The sequence below is a fragment of the Cannabis sativa genome, chromosome 3 (genome assembly GCF_029168945.1).
Source record: "Cannabis sativa cultivar Pink pepper isolate KNU-18-1 chromosome 3, ASM2916894v1, whole genome shotgun sequence".
Classification (NCBI taxonomy): Eukaryota; Viridiplantae; Streptophyta; class Magnoliopsida; order Rosales; family Cannabaceae; genus Cannabis; species Cannabis sativa.
Window position 1 is genome coordinate 16150668 of NC_083603.1, and position 16843 is coordinate 16167510.

The window sequence follows — 16843 nt, forward strand, 5'->3', positions numbered from 1 at the left end:
AATAGAAAGTGATGGCTCAGTCAAATTACACAAGTTTTCACAAGCCTTTCTGACAGAAATTTCTCTCTTCAGAAGAAAAACTGAGCCTTCCCCACTTTCTATACCTTGGCCGAAACCTCTCTCTCTCTTTTCTCCTTCATCTTTTTCGTGACCCTAGTGAAAGAGTAAGTGCCCACACACAGCAAGCAGTAACTCAATCATAGATTGGAAGACTGTGAAGGATCAAACTTGAAGAAGAAGGACATTCGGGCTCAGATCTTGATTATACTCTGCTACAGAAAGGATTCAAGGGTTAGAGATCTGAGTGGAAGGAGACATTAATTCCGCTGCATCAATGTAAGGTTTTCTTAACTTTATATGTGTTTAATTTATCGTTTTAGAAAGTTCATATTTAGGGTGTTTAAACAACATACTTGTGAGTAGATCTAAGATCCTGGTAAAATAATATTCCAACAAATTTCTCATTAGAAATATTTATTTGCACACCCTACAGGTCTTACTTCACTTTATGCGAGTAAACTTGCCTGGAATGCGTCATAATATTTTGGCCAAAAATCAAAATGTATGTCGATCATTCTCGACAAATCTAATACCATGATCCTTGCTATCTCATGTTAGTTTATTGCATATGCAAACATTCAACATCTATTGTCGACAAAAATTTCATTATATGATAATTTCCTCCCATATTGACATAACTTATAGAGATCTCTTTAAATTACATATTTTTTAAATATGTTTATCATTTATAGGTACCTATAACGAATCACTTCAGTGATTCAATTATGATCAAATGTGTTATGTTTAACTTCTCTTGGGAGTCTCTTCGAGTACCGTTTTCATCACGGTTATCATTATAATCATCAATATTTTATAACATTAAGGTATCTCCATGAGTACCTCTAGATTTAACAACTTCAGGATAATTCAAATGAACATTTATTAATAATTTCTACATTGTTCATTTACGCTTCAGGCGTTTTCAACTCATTCTATCTCAACTTTGAATAATATTGATTTGCAGTTGGTATATATCATTTTAAACTACATTGTTCTTATATACTTTGTGCAAGGATCATTTTTCAAAAATTATCATCGATCCCAACTGCTTCTCTCCCCCTAATCGAGAGAATTTTTAAAAATTGTGATATCTAATAATATTAATATACCTGTAGGGATTTCAGTATATCACAATGAATCAATATTTGTTTAAACTCATATATACTATATGGCATTGAGCTTCAGGTTCAATAAACTTCAGTTTCAAGTTCAATCCTTATGAACTTAATTCATTTCTAAGAATGAGTCATACGTGTATAATTAGAAATACATAAATTTACACATTTTATAAATGCATGATTATATAATCTTATCACATCGATAAGAAACTATGCAATAAAAATCTAATAATGGCTCAAAACTATTAAAGAAATATAATTTAAATATTTTCTATGTGCAAATATATGCACATTCTTCTTTTGAGCCTTATAAATTAACAATGAGAAGAATCTTCTGGTTCTTCAACAAAATTTAGTCAAATCATTTGACAATTTATTGCATATGAATGATCATGTCAAAATAATTCAATTTATGAACTTCAGGTTCACTATAATTTGTATTTCAATGAAACTTTCAAAAGGTAATGTAAATTCATTACAACATAATCATTATAAGTTTCATTTTTATATACACGAATAATATAATTATATTATTCTCCAAAACATATACACTCTTCAGGAGTCACTATTATGTTTATCAAACTTTATATTTCTTCAGGAATCACTATCATCAATTCAATGATGTGTATAATTTAAAAAATACATGACAACTTCATCATGTTATTGTAATTGTCAAATAGATATAACCGTAATATATCATTCATTTTTCCTGGTATCTTTTTAACAAGTCGTCTAATTTATTAATAGACTATTCATTAGTCTAATTATCATGACTTGATATATTATATATTTAAATGTACAATAAGTACATATAATAAGTTATTTCTTATCACTTTCATAACTAGATAAAAGTTATACATCTAGGTACATACAAATATATTTTACTACTCCAAGTAGCAATTGTATGTAAGACTTCTTCAGGAAGCTTTTCAAATAATCATTTTGTGATTCTTTATCACTTTGATTATATTGGATCACTAACAAATATTAGTAAATTATATATCCACTTTTGGGAATATACAAACTGAATTATATAGTAACTATATATATACATATCATGTACTAACAATAGTTTGAAACTATTGATTTCAAGAAATAATAAAATATGCATATATTAATTTTCTTCTGGCATTACCAATATATGTGAAATCTATATTCTTTGAAATAGAATTTCATGTCTATTCATTCTCTTCAGGGAATGATATTTAAATATTCTAAATGTACAATAAGTTTGTACAATTCACATTCTATTAAATAATCAAGTATACTTTTATCTTGATTATAAGTGTGTCCGTACTACAGGTACGCGACCACTATTATTCAATTCCACACATGATATATAGATTTCATGCACTTTGATTATGTGTGGTATCTCATCTTTTGGTTGTTTCCACTTTTTTTGGAAATATTTGAGTAGTAAATAATGTCATTGATTATTTAAAATCATTACATTCACTTCGGGGAATGACGTTGAACAAGTAGAACATTATTATAAATTTCTTAAAAATTTATTACTTGTCCATATATAAAAAGAAATTACTCAGCAATTTCTTTAACAATATTTCAAAGAATATATGAATACAATTTTTGCATAATCTCCGAGATGTATGCAAAATTTGATCTTTAATATATGTCACGTGCAATAATTTCCAACATTGCAAGTAATAACAATGTATAGTAACATGACTAATACAAACAATCTTTAAAAGTAGTTGAATTCAATTCGTATCATTCTCTGCAGGGAATGATGAACAATAAATACATGTCTCGTGTATTTAAATAACATTAGTCATGCTCACTGTTATTCTTATACTTTGATGTTTCAATGCAATTTTCTTAACATTCTTTTTGGGTATTCAAAACCCACTATAAAATTGCATCAATAATAATCATTTTTAATGATTCTTTAGTTGTATTCACATAAATACAATCATTTTTTTTTCTTTGATAAATATAAAACATTTACTTCAGGAAATGTTTGTCAAAATCTATATCGATATTAGATTACTTTTCATTGTCCTCAAAGAATACAAGAACATATATATAAATATGTATTCATCTCTTTCATTATATATCCATCAACTATATAATGAATATTATGTTTGCATAATCTTCAGGATATATGCAAGATTTTATTGAGGACGCATAATCTTTAAGATATATGCAATATTTTATCGATGATACATAATCTTCTGAATATATGTATAATTTATATAGATTTTCTTTATCATATTAGGCACACATATACATATTATGAATAATAAGAATATAATATATATATATGAAATCAATAATAAACATATAAAAACATATACATACATATATAATATATAGATATATAGATAAAAAAAAAACAAATGATTCTTGAAATTGTTTCAGTCAGATTAGTATATATATAAATATATATTTAGTGTATCGTGACCTTGAAACAATTCAAAAACTTTAACAAAATGCTTACATTGGTGTTTGGGCAGAGACTCATGCTTGAAGCTTGGACAGAGACTCATGCTTGAAGTTTGGGCAGAGACTCGTGCTGATAACGTGTTATAAAATAATATAAAATAATATAAAGTAGATGAGAGGAAAGAAGAAGAAGATGAAGAGAGAAAGAGAAAGTGAATGAGAATTTATGAGTTGTTTATTCCAATGGGGTGAACCCCTATTTATACAAATACAAGAGTGAAATATTAAGAAACTAAGAAAAAGGAAAACTAAGAAAAGAGGAATGTTGATTACAATTAATGGTAATAAATAAAAGATTTGGACATCCACATAATTATTAATATTTATAACAGAATGTATAATAAATAGAGTTAGTAGATACATAATTGGCAATCGAAAATAAGTGGTTAAGTGTCATTTTCTTAAAGCAGTTAAGTGTGATTATTAATATGCATCACCGCAAGTATTTTATGAAAACTGAAATGTCTCATTAATGTAATCAATAAAAAACTTAAATATGAAATTATTTTAATTGTAATATTTAAGATTTTAAAATTTAAATATATACATATAATATATCGGGGCGGATATCTACTCTCCCGTCCCCGCCCTGAACCTGACTCGAGTATGAACATTTAAATCCATACCCACCCCCACCCCCGCCCCTGTAGATATAATTGTCATCCCTAAGTCTCACATTGTTAATGTATGGAAATATGACACTATGTATTGTTGGGTTTTATGCCCTAAATAAAACTCTGTTTCAATGTAATCCAGATTATTCAATATCAATAAAGTAACAGAAGTAATTTTTCATTCACTTGTGTATGTTTTGGTTCACTTAATCAATTGCTTGTCTATTTGATTTATAAATTCATCCAAACCCCTTTTCACATACTTGATCATGTTTATTGTGTTGTCAACACAGTGGAAAATAAACATGACTATGTGAATAAAGTATTCCTAGATTTATCGAACACTTTGGGTTTTTGCGATATGATAATCTACAACAGAGTTTACTTACATTTGGAGAAATGTTATGTTCTTTCCAGAACATAGGTTAAAGTAAAGCTCAGGTTGGATGCATGGAGTATGCATTGGAATGGACCGATATTGAACTTTGAATTAGATTTTGAAACTTACCGTAAACATCTATTCAATTCAATATCATAAGTTGATCCTAGATCACATGATCGAAATCCTGATATGGTTAGACTTAATTTCAAGAGTATTATTCGTGTTCTTTGATTTGTTAGTTAAGCCTAATCTTTAGTCTGGGCAATACATATATTTTGGGAACACGGTAGTGCGATTGAGTGGGAGCGCTAACATAAATATGGAATCTATAGCTTCTATCTGGCGAATAGTAAGCAAAGAGTGATTTCCTTCGAGCTTAACCAAACGAGATAAATGATTGAGTACTCATTTCACTTAGTTGAAATATCATTTATACAGGGTTAAGTGTTTTAAGGATAAAATACATTGTAGGGTGTTACGGTAATTTAGTCCCTTTACAGTGTAAATCATCCATATAGAGGATCATTGATCACATTAGGATTATAACAATGGATAACTAATAATGTGTCTATATGGTGGAACATATAGAGCATTCTATATACTGAGAGTGCAATTCTGAGTTCTATGTGTGGATTCAACGAAGAATTAATAAGTCAGTGAATTTAAGTGGTAAATTCTAGATCTGCTTATTGGAAGCTCGGATATATAGACCCATGGTCCCCTCACTAGTTGAGATGATATTACTTGTAAGACTCATTTAATTGATTTTAGTTAATCAATTAAAAATTCTCAAGATAGACTTGTCTTTTTGAGAATTTATCACTTATTAAGGGCAAAACAGTAAATAAAGATTTTGAAGGGCATATTTATTAATTGGGAAACTTTAATTAGTTTCATTATTAATAAAATAAATGACAATATATTATTTGATAATTAATTTTAATAATTATATAATTAGATTTGACATTTATGTGGTTGAACAAAGGAATTAGCAGTTTTTTGACAAAACAGGAAACTATCAGTGTAGGAAAAAGGAAAGTTGGAAAAATGGCAAGCCTTGTTTCCACAATGCCTAGGCCGGCCACTTAGCTTACTTTTTCTCTTTGATTTTTTCAATTCCAAATGTCAATCATAGCCCTGGGTGGTCTTCTATAAATAGAAGGCAAAGGCTTCAGAGTTGAACACAACTGTACAACCTTTTCACAACATTATTCTGAAAGAATTTTCTCTCAGAAAATTCTCTCTGAGCCGCCACCCTCTCTCTCTCTCTTCCTTCACTGTTTCAAAAAGTATAAGTGCTAGAGTAGTGCCCACACACATCAAGTAATACCTCAATCATAGTGAGGAAGGCTGTGTAGAATTCAGAAACAACAAAGAAGGACTATCGGGCTCAGATCTTGATTATACTCTGCTACAGAAAGGAATCAAGGGTTAGAGATCTGAGTGGGAGGAGACATATATTCCGCTGCAATCACTGTAAGATTTCTGATACTCTTATGTGTTTAATTTCCTATCGTTTTAGAAGTTCATATTTAGGTTGTTAAATCAACATACTTGTGAGTAGATCTAAGATCTTGGTAAAATAACTTCCAGCATGTATAAGGTTTATGAGTTACTTCTCTCATTGTCAGTTAGTTTTGAGATAGAACCTTATGCATCTTACAATTCTAACATGGTATCAAAACCAAGTAAAACTCTAACGAGTATCTGATCAAAATCTAACAGCTGGTCCAAAAAGACAGTCAAAAGAGGCGCTTTTAATTCGGGAATAGTGAGCCAAAAAAAATTAATGTGAATCAAAAAGTATCGCTTATGAACAAATCGTTCAAGATTGGTTAGCAAAATATAATCACTATCTTGAAAGAATCTTAGAAAATTTGACATTGCTAATGTATGAAAATATAACATCATATATAAAATTCATGGATTACTCCTTTTATTGTCAATTTATTTTGAAATGTACATGCATCTTACAATTCTAACATAAGCCATGTCAAAATTATCACACCCTTTTGGTAACACTACTTGAAGTTGCGCACTCAAATGAATCTATTTCAATACCAAAACCTTGAGGTTGTTTTCAAAAAAAAAAAAAAAAAAAAAAAAAACCTTGAGGATAGTATTGAAACGGTGTAATGTCATGAAAACGGTAATAGTCACATTCCATTTTCCAAAATAGTAGCAAAATGCTTAAAAAATGCTTCTTGTGGCCTTTGGATCAAATATATATCCCTTAACCACTTATTATTACTTTTGAATTTGGAAAGAGATCAACGAGGAAAAACCAGCTTTTTAAAGCCATCTCCAATGAGATTTTAAAAATCTAAATATGATGTAATTTTTTTACTAGAAGCTTCCAACCTAACACTAAAAGTAAACCTATTTTGGTGGGAGTCTACGGTGTCCTACAAATAATAGTGGGCACTGTAGACAAATAATTAAATAATAATTTAATTTATTAATTAAATAATATAATAATAAAAAATATACTTTTTAGTGTAATTTTTAGTGTTGTGGTTAGAATTGAAAAAAAAAATAGTATTAACATAGTATTCTTTTAGTGTTGATTTAACACTAAATTTAAGTTTCTCTATTACACTTGCCCTAACACCTTTTGAATATTGTGTTCTAGTGATAATATAAAGTAATAAACGAATATAAACCTATCAACGTAAAGGAAAAGCCACAACCTCACAAGACTGGATTATTTATATTCTACTTTAATGTACAACATCGCTATTACATCTCTATGCTAGACCAAAAAATAAAAAAATAAAAAAAAATGGATCAAACAAAGTCGTGCTCACATAATTTACAATAACTGGCATTAATAATAGAAAGCTTTACAAATTACTCGCCAGCAACTAAATAATAAATTAATGGACATGTGTATCAAAGTGATGTTTTCTTTTTTATATAATAAATTAAAAAAACTGAATAATAAACTTTTCCTATCAATATTTTTCAAAACAGAGGCGGTCAGGAGCTATATAAAAGTGTTGTATTATTTGTATCATACACATAAAATGCCTTCTTCAAATGCATTATCTGCTATGTATCAGCAGCTGAAAAATAATACTAACACTGCAACTAACGGTTCATCTAGTGATAGCAATGACTCATCTAACAACTCTGAAAACCAATCTCATGCATCTCGAGTTCGAAGTCGAAGTCCTGAAGTTCATAATCTTCGAAATGGACAAAGAAGACGTTTCGAAGTACCTCTAACTTCCCCACTGCCTAAAGACATGATTACCATTACCCGGTCAAGTGTAAATGGTTGGAGATTTAGTATTCGGGCTCCGTTAACACCTCAATAAGAAGTTTACCTCCAACGCGTGCACAATGGTATTTCAGCAATAGAGAGTGCAATAAATACATCCAGCTAAATGAAATTACTGCAGAATCCATGACTCGGCTGTTGATTGTAGTAGACACGATGCCTGAACAGTTGCGAGATGCGGTCAACATATTCCGCCGTCCACCCTAGTCTTCTTTATCTGTTGAAAAACTATTTTGGTATAATAGAGTATGATTTTGGATAGTGGTATTTTATTATTTTTTGCTACCACTGTAGTCTTATAATCAGCTTATGCCAACAGTTAGGTTTGATGTCCTTTTGATATATATGTATGTAACTATATATATAGTTTGTAATTTTATTTTGTGTTCTATCTTTTTTATTAATGAAATTTAAATTTATTTTATTAATTGAAATCTAATACAGGAAATCATATACTACAACAAAAAACTCTTTCCATGACATAAGATTATAACTTTTTCAAAAAAGTATTATAATAATGTAGTGAAATAGGCGATATTATGAGAGATGCACCACAAAAAAGAGACGGGTTTTTTTTCAAATAAAAAAAAAATACCGCCAAGTCAAAAAGAATACTATTAATGTATATTTTCCCTCACTCTCTTGAATTTTAATAAAAAATAAAAAATAAATTTCATAAAATTATATGCCCTCCTTGAACACAGATTTTTTTCCATTACTTGTAAGAAGAAATTAGTATAAACCCCAAATAAGTAAAGGCCAAAAAAAATAAAGCCAAACGAAATTTAACCACTTACTAGATTATTACTTTTGAATTTGTAAAGACATCAACGAGGAAAAACCAGCTTTCTAACACCTTTTAAATATTGTGTTCTAGTGATAATATAAAGTAATAAACGAATATAAACCGTTTTTTTTTTTTAAGTCTAATTTTTTCAAACTAGGTAGGCATACAACTATGCTAGACCAAAAAAAAAAAATGGATCAAACAAAGTCGTGCTCACATAATTTACAATAACTGGCATTAATAATAGAAAGCTTTACAAATTACTCGCCAGCAACTATACAAATTTTAACAATAAAAGCTTTAACATTCAACATAAATTAACAAACATACCATACAGGTCCATCACTCCTTCCTGCTTTTTCGAGAGGCAGAACAAGACTTAACAGCATAACTCATTAATCATTCCCCCTCCGATTTGAATTCGAATCCACTCGATCAGCTCTCCACGAGATTGAATTAGTGGATTTCGACAGCAAACCAATTGCAGAAGAGCATGTTGCTCTAACAACTGTATCCGATGAGCGGCTCATTTTACCCACCAACACTCCAAACATCTGAAACAAGAGAGAACTTTTGAAACTGCTATCTAGGTTTATCTACAAAATAATCAATGAAACAACACGAATCTGAAAAATACCTGCATAAAATGAGGAGCCAAAATGTGTTCATCATCTGAAAAAGACAGCATACTGCTAAAAAAGTATATAGCATTTGCTTGGATCACTGGCCAAGGGGCATCGAAAACCTGCCACATCGACATCAAACCGGTGCACCTTGCAGTGGCAGAAGAGAGCACAATGCTGTTTGATCTGAGATTCTCAAGGAACAATGTCCCCAAGGGCCTTCACTCCAGATGATAAAAGCAATATATTAACAGTAATTGTTAAGAACCTTTACTATTGATGCCATGCAAGTATCAACTCTAGAAGGAAGATGTTGAACGAATTGCTTTGAGAATTCTCTAACATACTCTTCATAATTGCTTCGCGAAAAATATAAGGTAGAGTTGGTTACTTCCATCACTGTGAAAATGTCATTACTTTAGATATCGTTCTGTAATGTAACTAGGCATTATATAATGTCAAGGACTACCTATGAATGATCAGAATTGAAACAATGTAAGCTCAACAGCACACTTAAATCCCTTCATTCCAACAAGGGGGCAATTCCTTTTAGTGTGTACTCTATTCACAAAAGAATGGCAAACAAGTGTAATTAACACTTCCAATAACAAACAAAATAAAAGAAGTTGTAAGTAAATACCCAACAAGCCTGTTGAGCACCAACATCATCATCATGCAGGTGCAAAACCAATCGAGGAAGAGCAATATGTATCTGGTTATCAAAAAAAGGAAGCAGCATGCATCACATCAAATATCAAGTTGCAAGTATAGAGTATATGAATTTGAGAAGCAAACATGTTCAGTGAAAAAATTAGAGCAACTACCCTTTATTGGGAACCTAGAATTCCAACAAGAAATTTTGCAACACATTATCTGAAAACGTGAGCACCAAATACACAAGAGAATGGGCCTTTAAGATAATAAAAACCAATAAAGTAATAACAGAAAATGGTTAGAGGTGACAAATTGTGACTACCTGTAACAAATAAACAAATGACCAAACTAACATATTCACCTATATTCGAATAAACTCTCATTTCTAAATTTACCAAAAACCTCTGCAAGAGCAACACCCATTTTCAAAACGGTGAAAACGATTAGAATCTCTCAAGATTATTGCTCTCCCAGATGTTTTGGAAATGAACTTAGCCATCTCATGACAGTCCACACAAACTCTAAGATTTTTGGTGACTCTTATGGTTTTTCCGGGTGGCAAGCTCAGTATTCCGAAAGCCATAGCTAATTTCTCACTGTGCCCACAGAGTGCAATCTCTTTCTCCATGTCATCTGCATTAATCAAGGCATACTTCAGTTTGGGAAAGTAATTTTCTTCCTTCATTCTCGCTCTTAGCATCTTCAGTAGTGACTCAATCTGTTTTGCCAGCGGTTGTGAATCACCAGAGGAGAAGAATATATTAACTTTGCCTCTGATCTCTATCCAACTACAGCCTGGATTCTTCTTTAGCCTTTTCCTACCAATTTTCATTCTTAGCTTCCTCACTTCCTCCCACTTTTCTGCCTCAGCATATATATTGGCAAGAAGAACATAATAACCTGTATTCTCAGGCTCTAGTTCAAAAACCCGTTCTGCAACTTTCTCTGCTAGTTTAACATCATGGTAGGTCCTACACCCACAAAGCAAAGCACCCCAGATTGTGGCATCTGGTTTAATTGGCATAGTTTTAATAAACTTATAAGCCATTGATAAATTCCCAGTTCGGGAATAAAGATCTACAATACATGCATAATGTTCCAACATTGGCTCAATGTTGCATTCATTTCTCATAATATTGAAAAACTTCCGCCCCTCATCAAGTAATCCTGAATGACTGCAAGCATAAAGTATAGATATGAAGGAAACCGCATCAGGTTCAATTCCTGAATTTCTCATTTCAGCAAAGGCAGCAATAGCTTCCTTGCCAAATCCATGCATCCCGTATCCAGAGATCATCACAGTCCATGAGAACAGGTCCTTTTGAGGAATCATATCAAAAAGTAATTGTCCAAGTACTAACAGCCCAGACTTTACATACATGTCAACAAGTGCATTAGCAACAATTCGATCTTGGAAATAGCCATTTCTTATTATGTGACTATGGATCTCGCGGCCCTTGTCTAGAGCTGCTAAGCTAGCACAAGCAGGAAGGATACATGCTACTGTTCTACTGTCAGGCTTTAAATGATGTTGCATCTCAGAAAATAATTCGAGAGCTTCATTTGGAAGACAGTTTTTGGAGTAACCTCCGATCATGGTATTCCATGAGACAATGTCCTTTGTAGGCATATGAGAGAAAACCATGTGAGCATCTTCCATGCTTCCACATTTGGCATACATATCCATTAGCGCATTACAGACAAACAAATCTGAATCCATATCATTCTCTCTAATGTAATTGTGAATAACTTTTCCATCATCCAGTGATCCGCTACAAGCACAAGCATGAAGTATGCTCGTAACAGTAAAGATATCTGGGCTAATTCCATTTGTTTGCATTTCATAGAATATTTCGATAGCATCATCTGAAAGACCTTCTCGGACGTAACCTGCCATCATTGAAGTCCATGACACCACACTTTTTTTGCCAATCTTCTTAAAAACTTGAACTGCAGCACTCATGTCCCCACATTTTGAATACATGTCAAGTAAAGTATTGCAAAACATGATTTCCCTATGAAAACAAGCTTTTATCGCATAGCCATGGATGGCTCTTCCCAGCCAACTAGTTCCAATATCTGCACAAGCCACTAGAACGTTCACTAATGTGGCCAAATCCACATCAATACCCAAACAAATCATCTGTGTGAAAATTTCAACTCCCTTCTCCCCCATATCATTAGCCGCATACCCACTAATCATAGAATTCCAGGATATAACATCTCTATCAAGCAATTCATCAAACACCTTCTGTGCACTTTCAACGTTCCCATTTTTAAAGTAAAAAGCAATCAAAGAATTCATAACCGTGTTGTGAGAAACAAAACCCATTTTACAAATATATGCATGAACCCTTTTGCCTTCTTTTACGTTTCTTAAGGCTGCAAAGCACTTCAAAATACAAGACAATGTATGGGAATTTGCTTGAACACCCAACTGTTGCATCATCATAAACAAATTTACACTCTCCTTATGATTACGAATCTTTGCATACTCATTTATCATAAGATTCCAAAGGAAAACCCTGTCACTGCAAATAATATCGAAAACCCGTCTTGCTTCTCGTAAATCTCTACAAGTTACGTACATAAAGACAAGTTTTGCACCCAAATGCCCATCAACAGGTACCCCACTCTCACAAATAAAAGAGTGGACCTTTCTTCCATCTTGTAATGATTTTTTCTCTGCACAGAGCTCTAAAACATCGCAGTAAGTCTTTAACTCGAGCTCTGATTTTTGGGACCCGCAAAGCAACTCCATGGCCTTTTTCAGGTTACCCACTTTACATAAATAGCTCATCTTAATTTCATGGCTGACGACTTTAGCAGCCGAAGCAGATGATCGGATTACGGGAAAAGAAGAGGCTGAATTGAGAGATGGCAAGTAGCTTCTTGGGGACAATTGGAATGGAAGAGAAGCAGTTGAGGATCTTAGCAAGTCTGTCTTACAGTCATGGTCTTGAGTCGGTGAGACTGAGAATAAGTTTGGTGAGGATTTAGCCACCATGAACATGGCTGCCAAAATTGCTGCTACAATATGAGAGTGCGGGACAGAACTCTGAGTGTAAGTTGGAAGAACCAAATGTTACTAAAAGACCATATCTATATTTGCGTGAACACGACTAGACATTTCTTAATTTTTAGACTGAAATCAACTTTTGTATTTTGTTTCTAAAAATCACATTATATATTTTTTACAAAAATATCTTTTCATTCCTTTAAAACAAATGCATAACTTTTATAGGAAAATGATTAGGAGAAACTCCAATTATGCATATTTTTCTATGAGTAATTAATGGTGTCATCTAAAAATATAAATGACTAATATTTACTAATTGTAGAATTTAAATAGTATCTCATATTACTCATTTTTATATAAAGTAACGATATGTATTGTGTTGACCAAAACGCATGGGTACTTTTTGTCAAGAAATTCACTTAGAGATTTTTATTTTTGGTGGGGTTTTTCTTTTTTTTTTTTTTCAGTTCTTAATGCATCTCTTTTCTACATAAATTTTTTCTATTTATGCATTAATTTCTTATGCATGCATGAATGATCTATTTATATTGTAGTGATTAGCTGAGGCATGTCTTTTATTGATTTTTAATTTTAGTCTCCACGTGCCTTATCCAGTTGTGCTAGATTGTTGAGACTTTTATTTATTCCCTTCTTATGCTTGTTCTTATTTTATGTGCCTTATCCACATTCACTTTTCGTCGAAATATTTTATCTCTCAATCTCTTTACGTCGGGATATTTTATCTTGGTTAGGGGTTTGAAGTGACCTAAGCTTTGGTCGGAGACTGCCTTTAGTATTTTTCAACGTGAATTCGAGCTTATCCTATCTCAATTTTGTGTGATTCTATTTTTCGCTCAGAAGAGTAGTCCTCTTGATTCTTTTTGGTCCGAGTTATATTTTGTCTATATATTCCTAGTTATCTCGACTAGCTTATGGCTTTAATCTATCTAGGACTTGGGCTCCTTAGCCTGGCTTGTCTCAGTAAGTTTAAATTTGAGTTGCTCTTCCTCTGGGCGGTGGGTTCTTGTTTTGATTATTTCTCAATTTTGCTATTGTTTTGTCGTCATAAAAAATAAAAATATGAACTATGTCAAGCTTTTATTATAAAAAAAAAAAAAAAAAAAAAAAAAAAATATTTGCAAATACAACAAGTTTGATCGACTCGTTCATACACCTAACATATCATATTATTAGGTATAAAATGTTAGTAATGTTAACTAATTATAATAAGAACAATTTTTATAATTATAAAAGATTGTTATAAGAACTATATCAAACGTCCAATTTTGTAAATACATATCAAGTCGGGTAGTTTGTACACTTAATTTTTCATATTATTTAAAAAAAATTATATGAAAAATTAATAAAATTAAATTTTTTAAACATCCCCAGTTATTTACATACTATTATAAAAACAACACTTTAGTATTATTTCCAAATAAAATTCTACATTATTATTAAAAAGTAAAAATAAATTTACTTCGTTCTGAATTTTTACTTACTAATTATTTTATTTTTTAAAAATTAAAAATCATAATTTATAATCATACACTCTCTCCTTCATTTAGAAGTTTATTCGTAATTAAGAAAAAGCAAAATTATTATAGATATTTCATTACTTGAATTTGAATCAAATAGATTAGAGACTAAAAAAACCATATCCACGTCAAGAAAAAAGCCACAACCTCACAAGCCTGGATTATTTATATTCTACTTTAATGTACAACATGGCAATTATTACATCTGTAGACAAACTAGGTAGGTATACAACTATGCTAGACCAAAAAACAAATGGATCTAACTCGTGCTCACATAATTTACAAATAATTGACATTAATAATAGAAAGCTTTACAAACTACTCGCCAGGAACTATACAAATTTTAAAAATAGGAAGCTTTAACATTCAACTTAAATTAACAAACACACCGTACAGGGTCCATCACTCCTTCCTGCCTTTTCGAAAACTCTTGAATAGCAGTGCGAAAAATCGAGGGGTCTGATTTTTGTATCCAGAGGCAGAACAAGACTCAACAGTTGAACTCATTAATCATTCCCCCTCCGATTTGAATCCACTCGATCAAGTCGATCAGCTCTCCACGAGATTGAATTAGTGGATTTCAACAGCAAACCAATTGCAGAAGAGCATGTTGCTCTAACAACGGCATCAGATGAGCGGCTCATTTTACCCACCAACACTCCAAACACCTAAAACAAGAGAGACCATTTGAAACTGCTATTTCGGATTATCTACACAATAATCAATGAGACAACATGAATCTGAAAAATACCTGCGTAAAATGACGAGCCAAAATGTGTTGATCATCTGAAAAAGACAGCATACTGCTAGAAAAGTATATAGCATTTGCCTGGATCACTGGCCAAGGGGCATCGAAAACCTGTAACATTAACATCAAACCAGTCAAGTTGGTGCACCTTGCAGTGGCAGAAGAGAACACAATGGTGTTTGATCTGAGATTCTCAAGGAACAATGTCCCCAAGGGCCTTCATTCCAGATGATACAAAAGCAATATATTAACAGCAATTGTTAAGAACCTTTATTATTGATGCCATGCAAGTATCAACTCTAGAAGGAAGATGCTGAACGAATTGCTTTGAGAATTCTCTAACAAAGTCTTCATAATCGCTTCTGGAAAAATATAAGATAGAGTTAGTATTCTTCCATCACTGTAAAAATATCATTACTTTAGATATCGTACTGTAATGTAAATAGGCATTATATAATGTCAGGGACTACCTATGATCAGAATTGAAACAATGTAAGCTCAGCAGCACACTTAATCCCTCCATTTCCAACAAAAGGGAAATTTGTTTTACTGTATTCTATTCACAAGAGAATAGAAAACAAGTGTAATTAATACTTTCAATAGTCTCCAATTACAAAACAAAAAAAAAATAGGTTGTAAGTAAATACCCGACAAGCCTGTCGCACACCAACATCATCATCATGCAGGTGCAAAATTAAGCGAGGAAGAGCAATATGTATCTGGTTATCAAAAAAAGGGAGCAGCATGCATATCATATCATATATCAAGTTGCAAGTATTATATAAGTTTGAAAAGCAAGCAGGTTGTCAGTGAAAAAATTAGAGCAACTACCTTTGTAAGGAACTAAGAATTCTAACAAGACTGAAATATGAAACATTTTAAAAAATTCCAAGGTAAGATAAGCTTCAAAAAGATACCTGCTCAAGAAATGGGTCCCGTTGTACACCAACTCCAAAGTTGCTAAGTACTCCAAAGGCTGCAAAAGCATTAGCTCGCATCTTTGAGTTCATACACACCTATTCGAAAAGCAAGTCAGCACAAAAGCTCTGATTACAAATAATACAAAATTTGGTGCGTATCATTAGTCCTTGTTTCAACAACCAAACTTCTCGCACCTGAAGATTACGAAGTCTCACAGAAAGATTGATTAGAACAGGTTCGACGGCATCACTTGGTGCTGATTCAAGTATCTATGCAAGTTAAATAAATAAAAGAGCAAGAATGAGCAGTCAAGTCAATAATCTGTAATCCATTGACGAGAGAAAAGAAATCACATTTTTTCAACATAATATTTAACATGAACTGCAAAGGAGGCTCACTGTGAGTAAACAAGAAACTGCAGTCAACTGCACAGATTCATCTGAGTCATCAAGTAATGCTAATATTACTCCCAGAACTTGAGCTGTATACCGCAGAATATGAATAGATGGTATCTGCATTTCAGATATTTGAACATATAATTTATTTGAAAATGAAAAACTTCAGAAAATAAACATTGAGATACTTGATTCATCTTCAAGCACTCATTCCTACATCTCCTAAAAGGGAGTGAAA

General features: G+C 31.9%; 3 protein-coding genes across 9 annotated transcripts in view; all 3 read right to left on the bottom strand.

The window, feature by feature from the left end:
- Window positions 1-8901: 8901 nt before the first annotated feature.
- On the bottom strand, window positions 8902-10214 carry LOC115711431 (protein SHOOT GRAVITROPISM 6). Of its 4 annotated transcripts, none has more exons than XM_061111705.1 (5): window positions 10155-10214; window positions 9971-10042; window positions 9599-9729; window positions 9345-9452; window positions 8902-9261 (listed from the first exon to the last, which is right to left on the bottom strand). In XM_061111705.1, exons 3-5 carry the CDS (start codon window positions 9725-9727, stop codon window positions 9103-9105), a joined length of 396 nt encoding a protein of 131 aa, XP_060967688.1. In that variant the 5' UTR covers window positions 9728-9729; window positions 9971-10042; window positions 10155-10214; the 3' UTR covers window positions 8902-9102. The 4 variants fall into 4 exon arrangements, with proteins under 4 accessions (XP_060967688.1, XP_060967686.1, XP_060967687.1 ...); XM_061111703.1 differs by lacking the exon at window positions 10155-10214 and adding an exon at window positions 9800-9891 and having other exon boundaries at window positions 9971-10102; XM_061111704.1 differs by lacking the exon at window positions 10155-10214 and having other exon boundaries at window positions 9971-10101.
- Window positions 10215-10223: 9 nt separating this feature from the next.
- LOC133028925 (pentatricopeptide repeat-containing protein DOT4, chloroplastic) lies at window positions 10224-13247 on the bottom strand. Its single transcript, XM_061111701.1, has one exon. The coding sequence runs from the start codon at window positions 12995-12997 to the stop codon at window positions 10376-10378; it is 2622 nt and encodes an 873-aa protein (XP_060967684.1). The 5' UTR covers window positions 12998-13247; the 3' UTR covers window positions 10224-10375.
- Window positions 13248-14669: 1422 nt separating this feature from the next.
- The window catches only part of LOC115709154 (protein SHOOT GRAVITROPISM 6), a 28944-nt gene continuing 26770 nt past the window's right edge, over window positions 14670-16843 (bottom strand). For all 4 annotated transcript variants that reach the window (XM_030637190.2, XM_030637189.2, XM_030637191.2 and 1 more), the window contains 8 exons: window positions 16609-16722; window positions 16405-16479; window positions 16207-16305; window positions 15937-16008; window positions 15760-15845; window positions 15558-15651; window positions 15293-15400; window positions 14670-15209 (listed from right to left, as the gene is read on the bottom strand). In XM_030637190.2, the coding sequence (XP_030493050.1) occupies window positions 15048-15209; window positions 15293-15400; window positions 15558-15651; window positions 15760-15845; window positions 15937-16008; window positions 16207-16305; window positions 16405-16479; window positions 16609-16722 (810 nt within the window). In that variant the 3' untranslated portion in view covers window positions 14670-15047. The remainder of the gene's footprint in view (window positions 15210-15292; window positions 15401-15557; window positions 15652-15759; window positions 15846-15936; window positions 16009-16206; window positions 16306-16404; window positions 16480-16608; window positions 16723-16843) is intronic.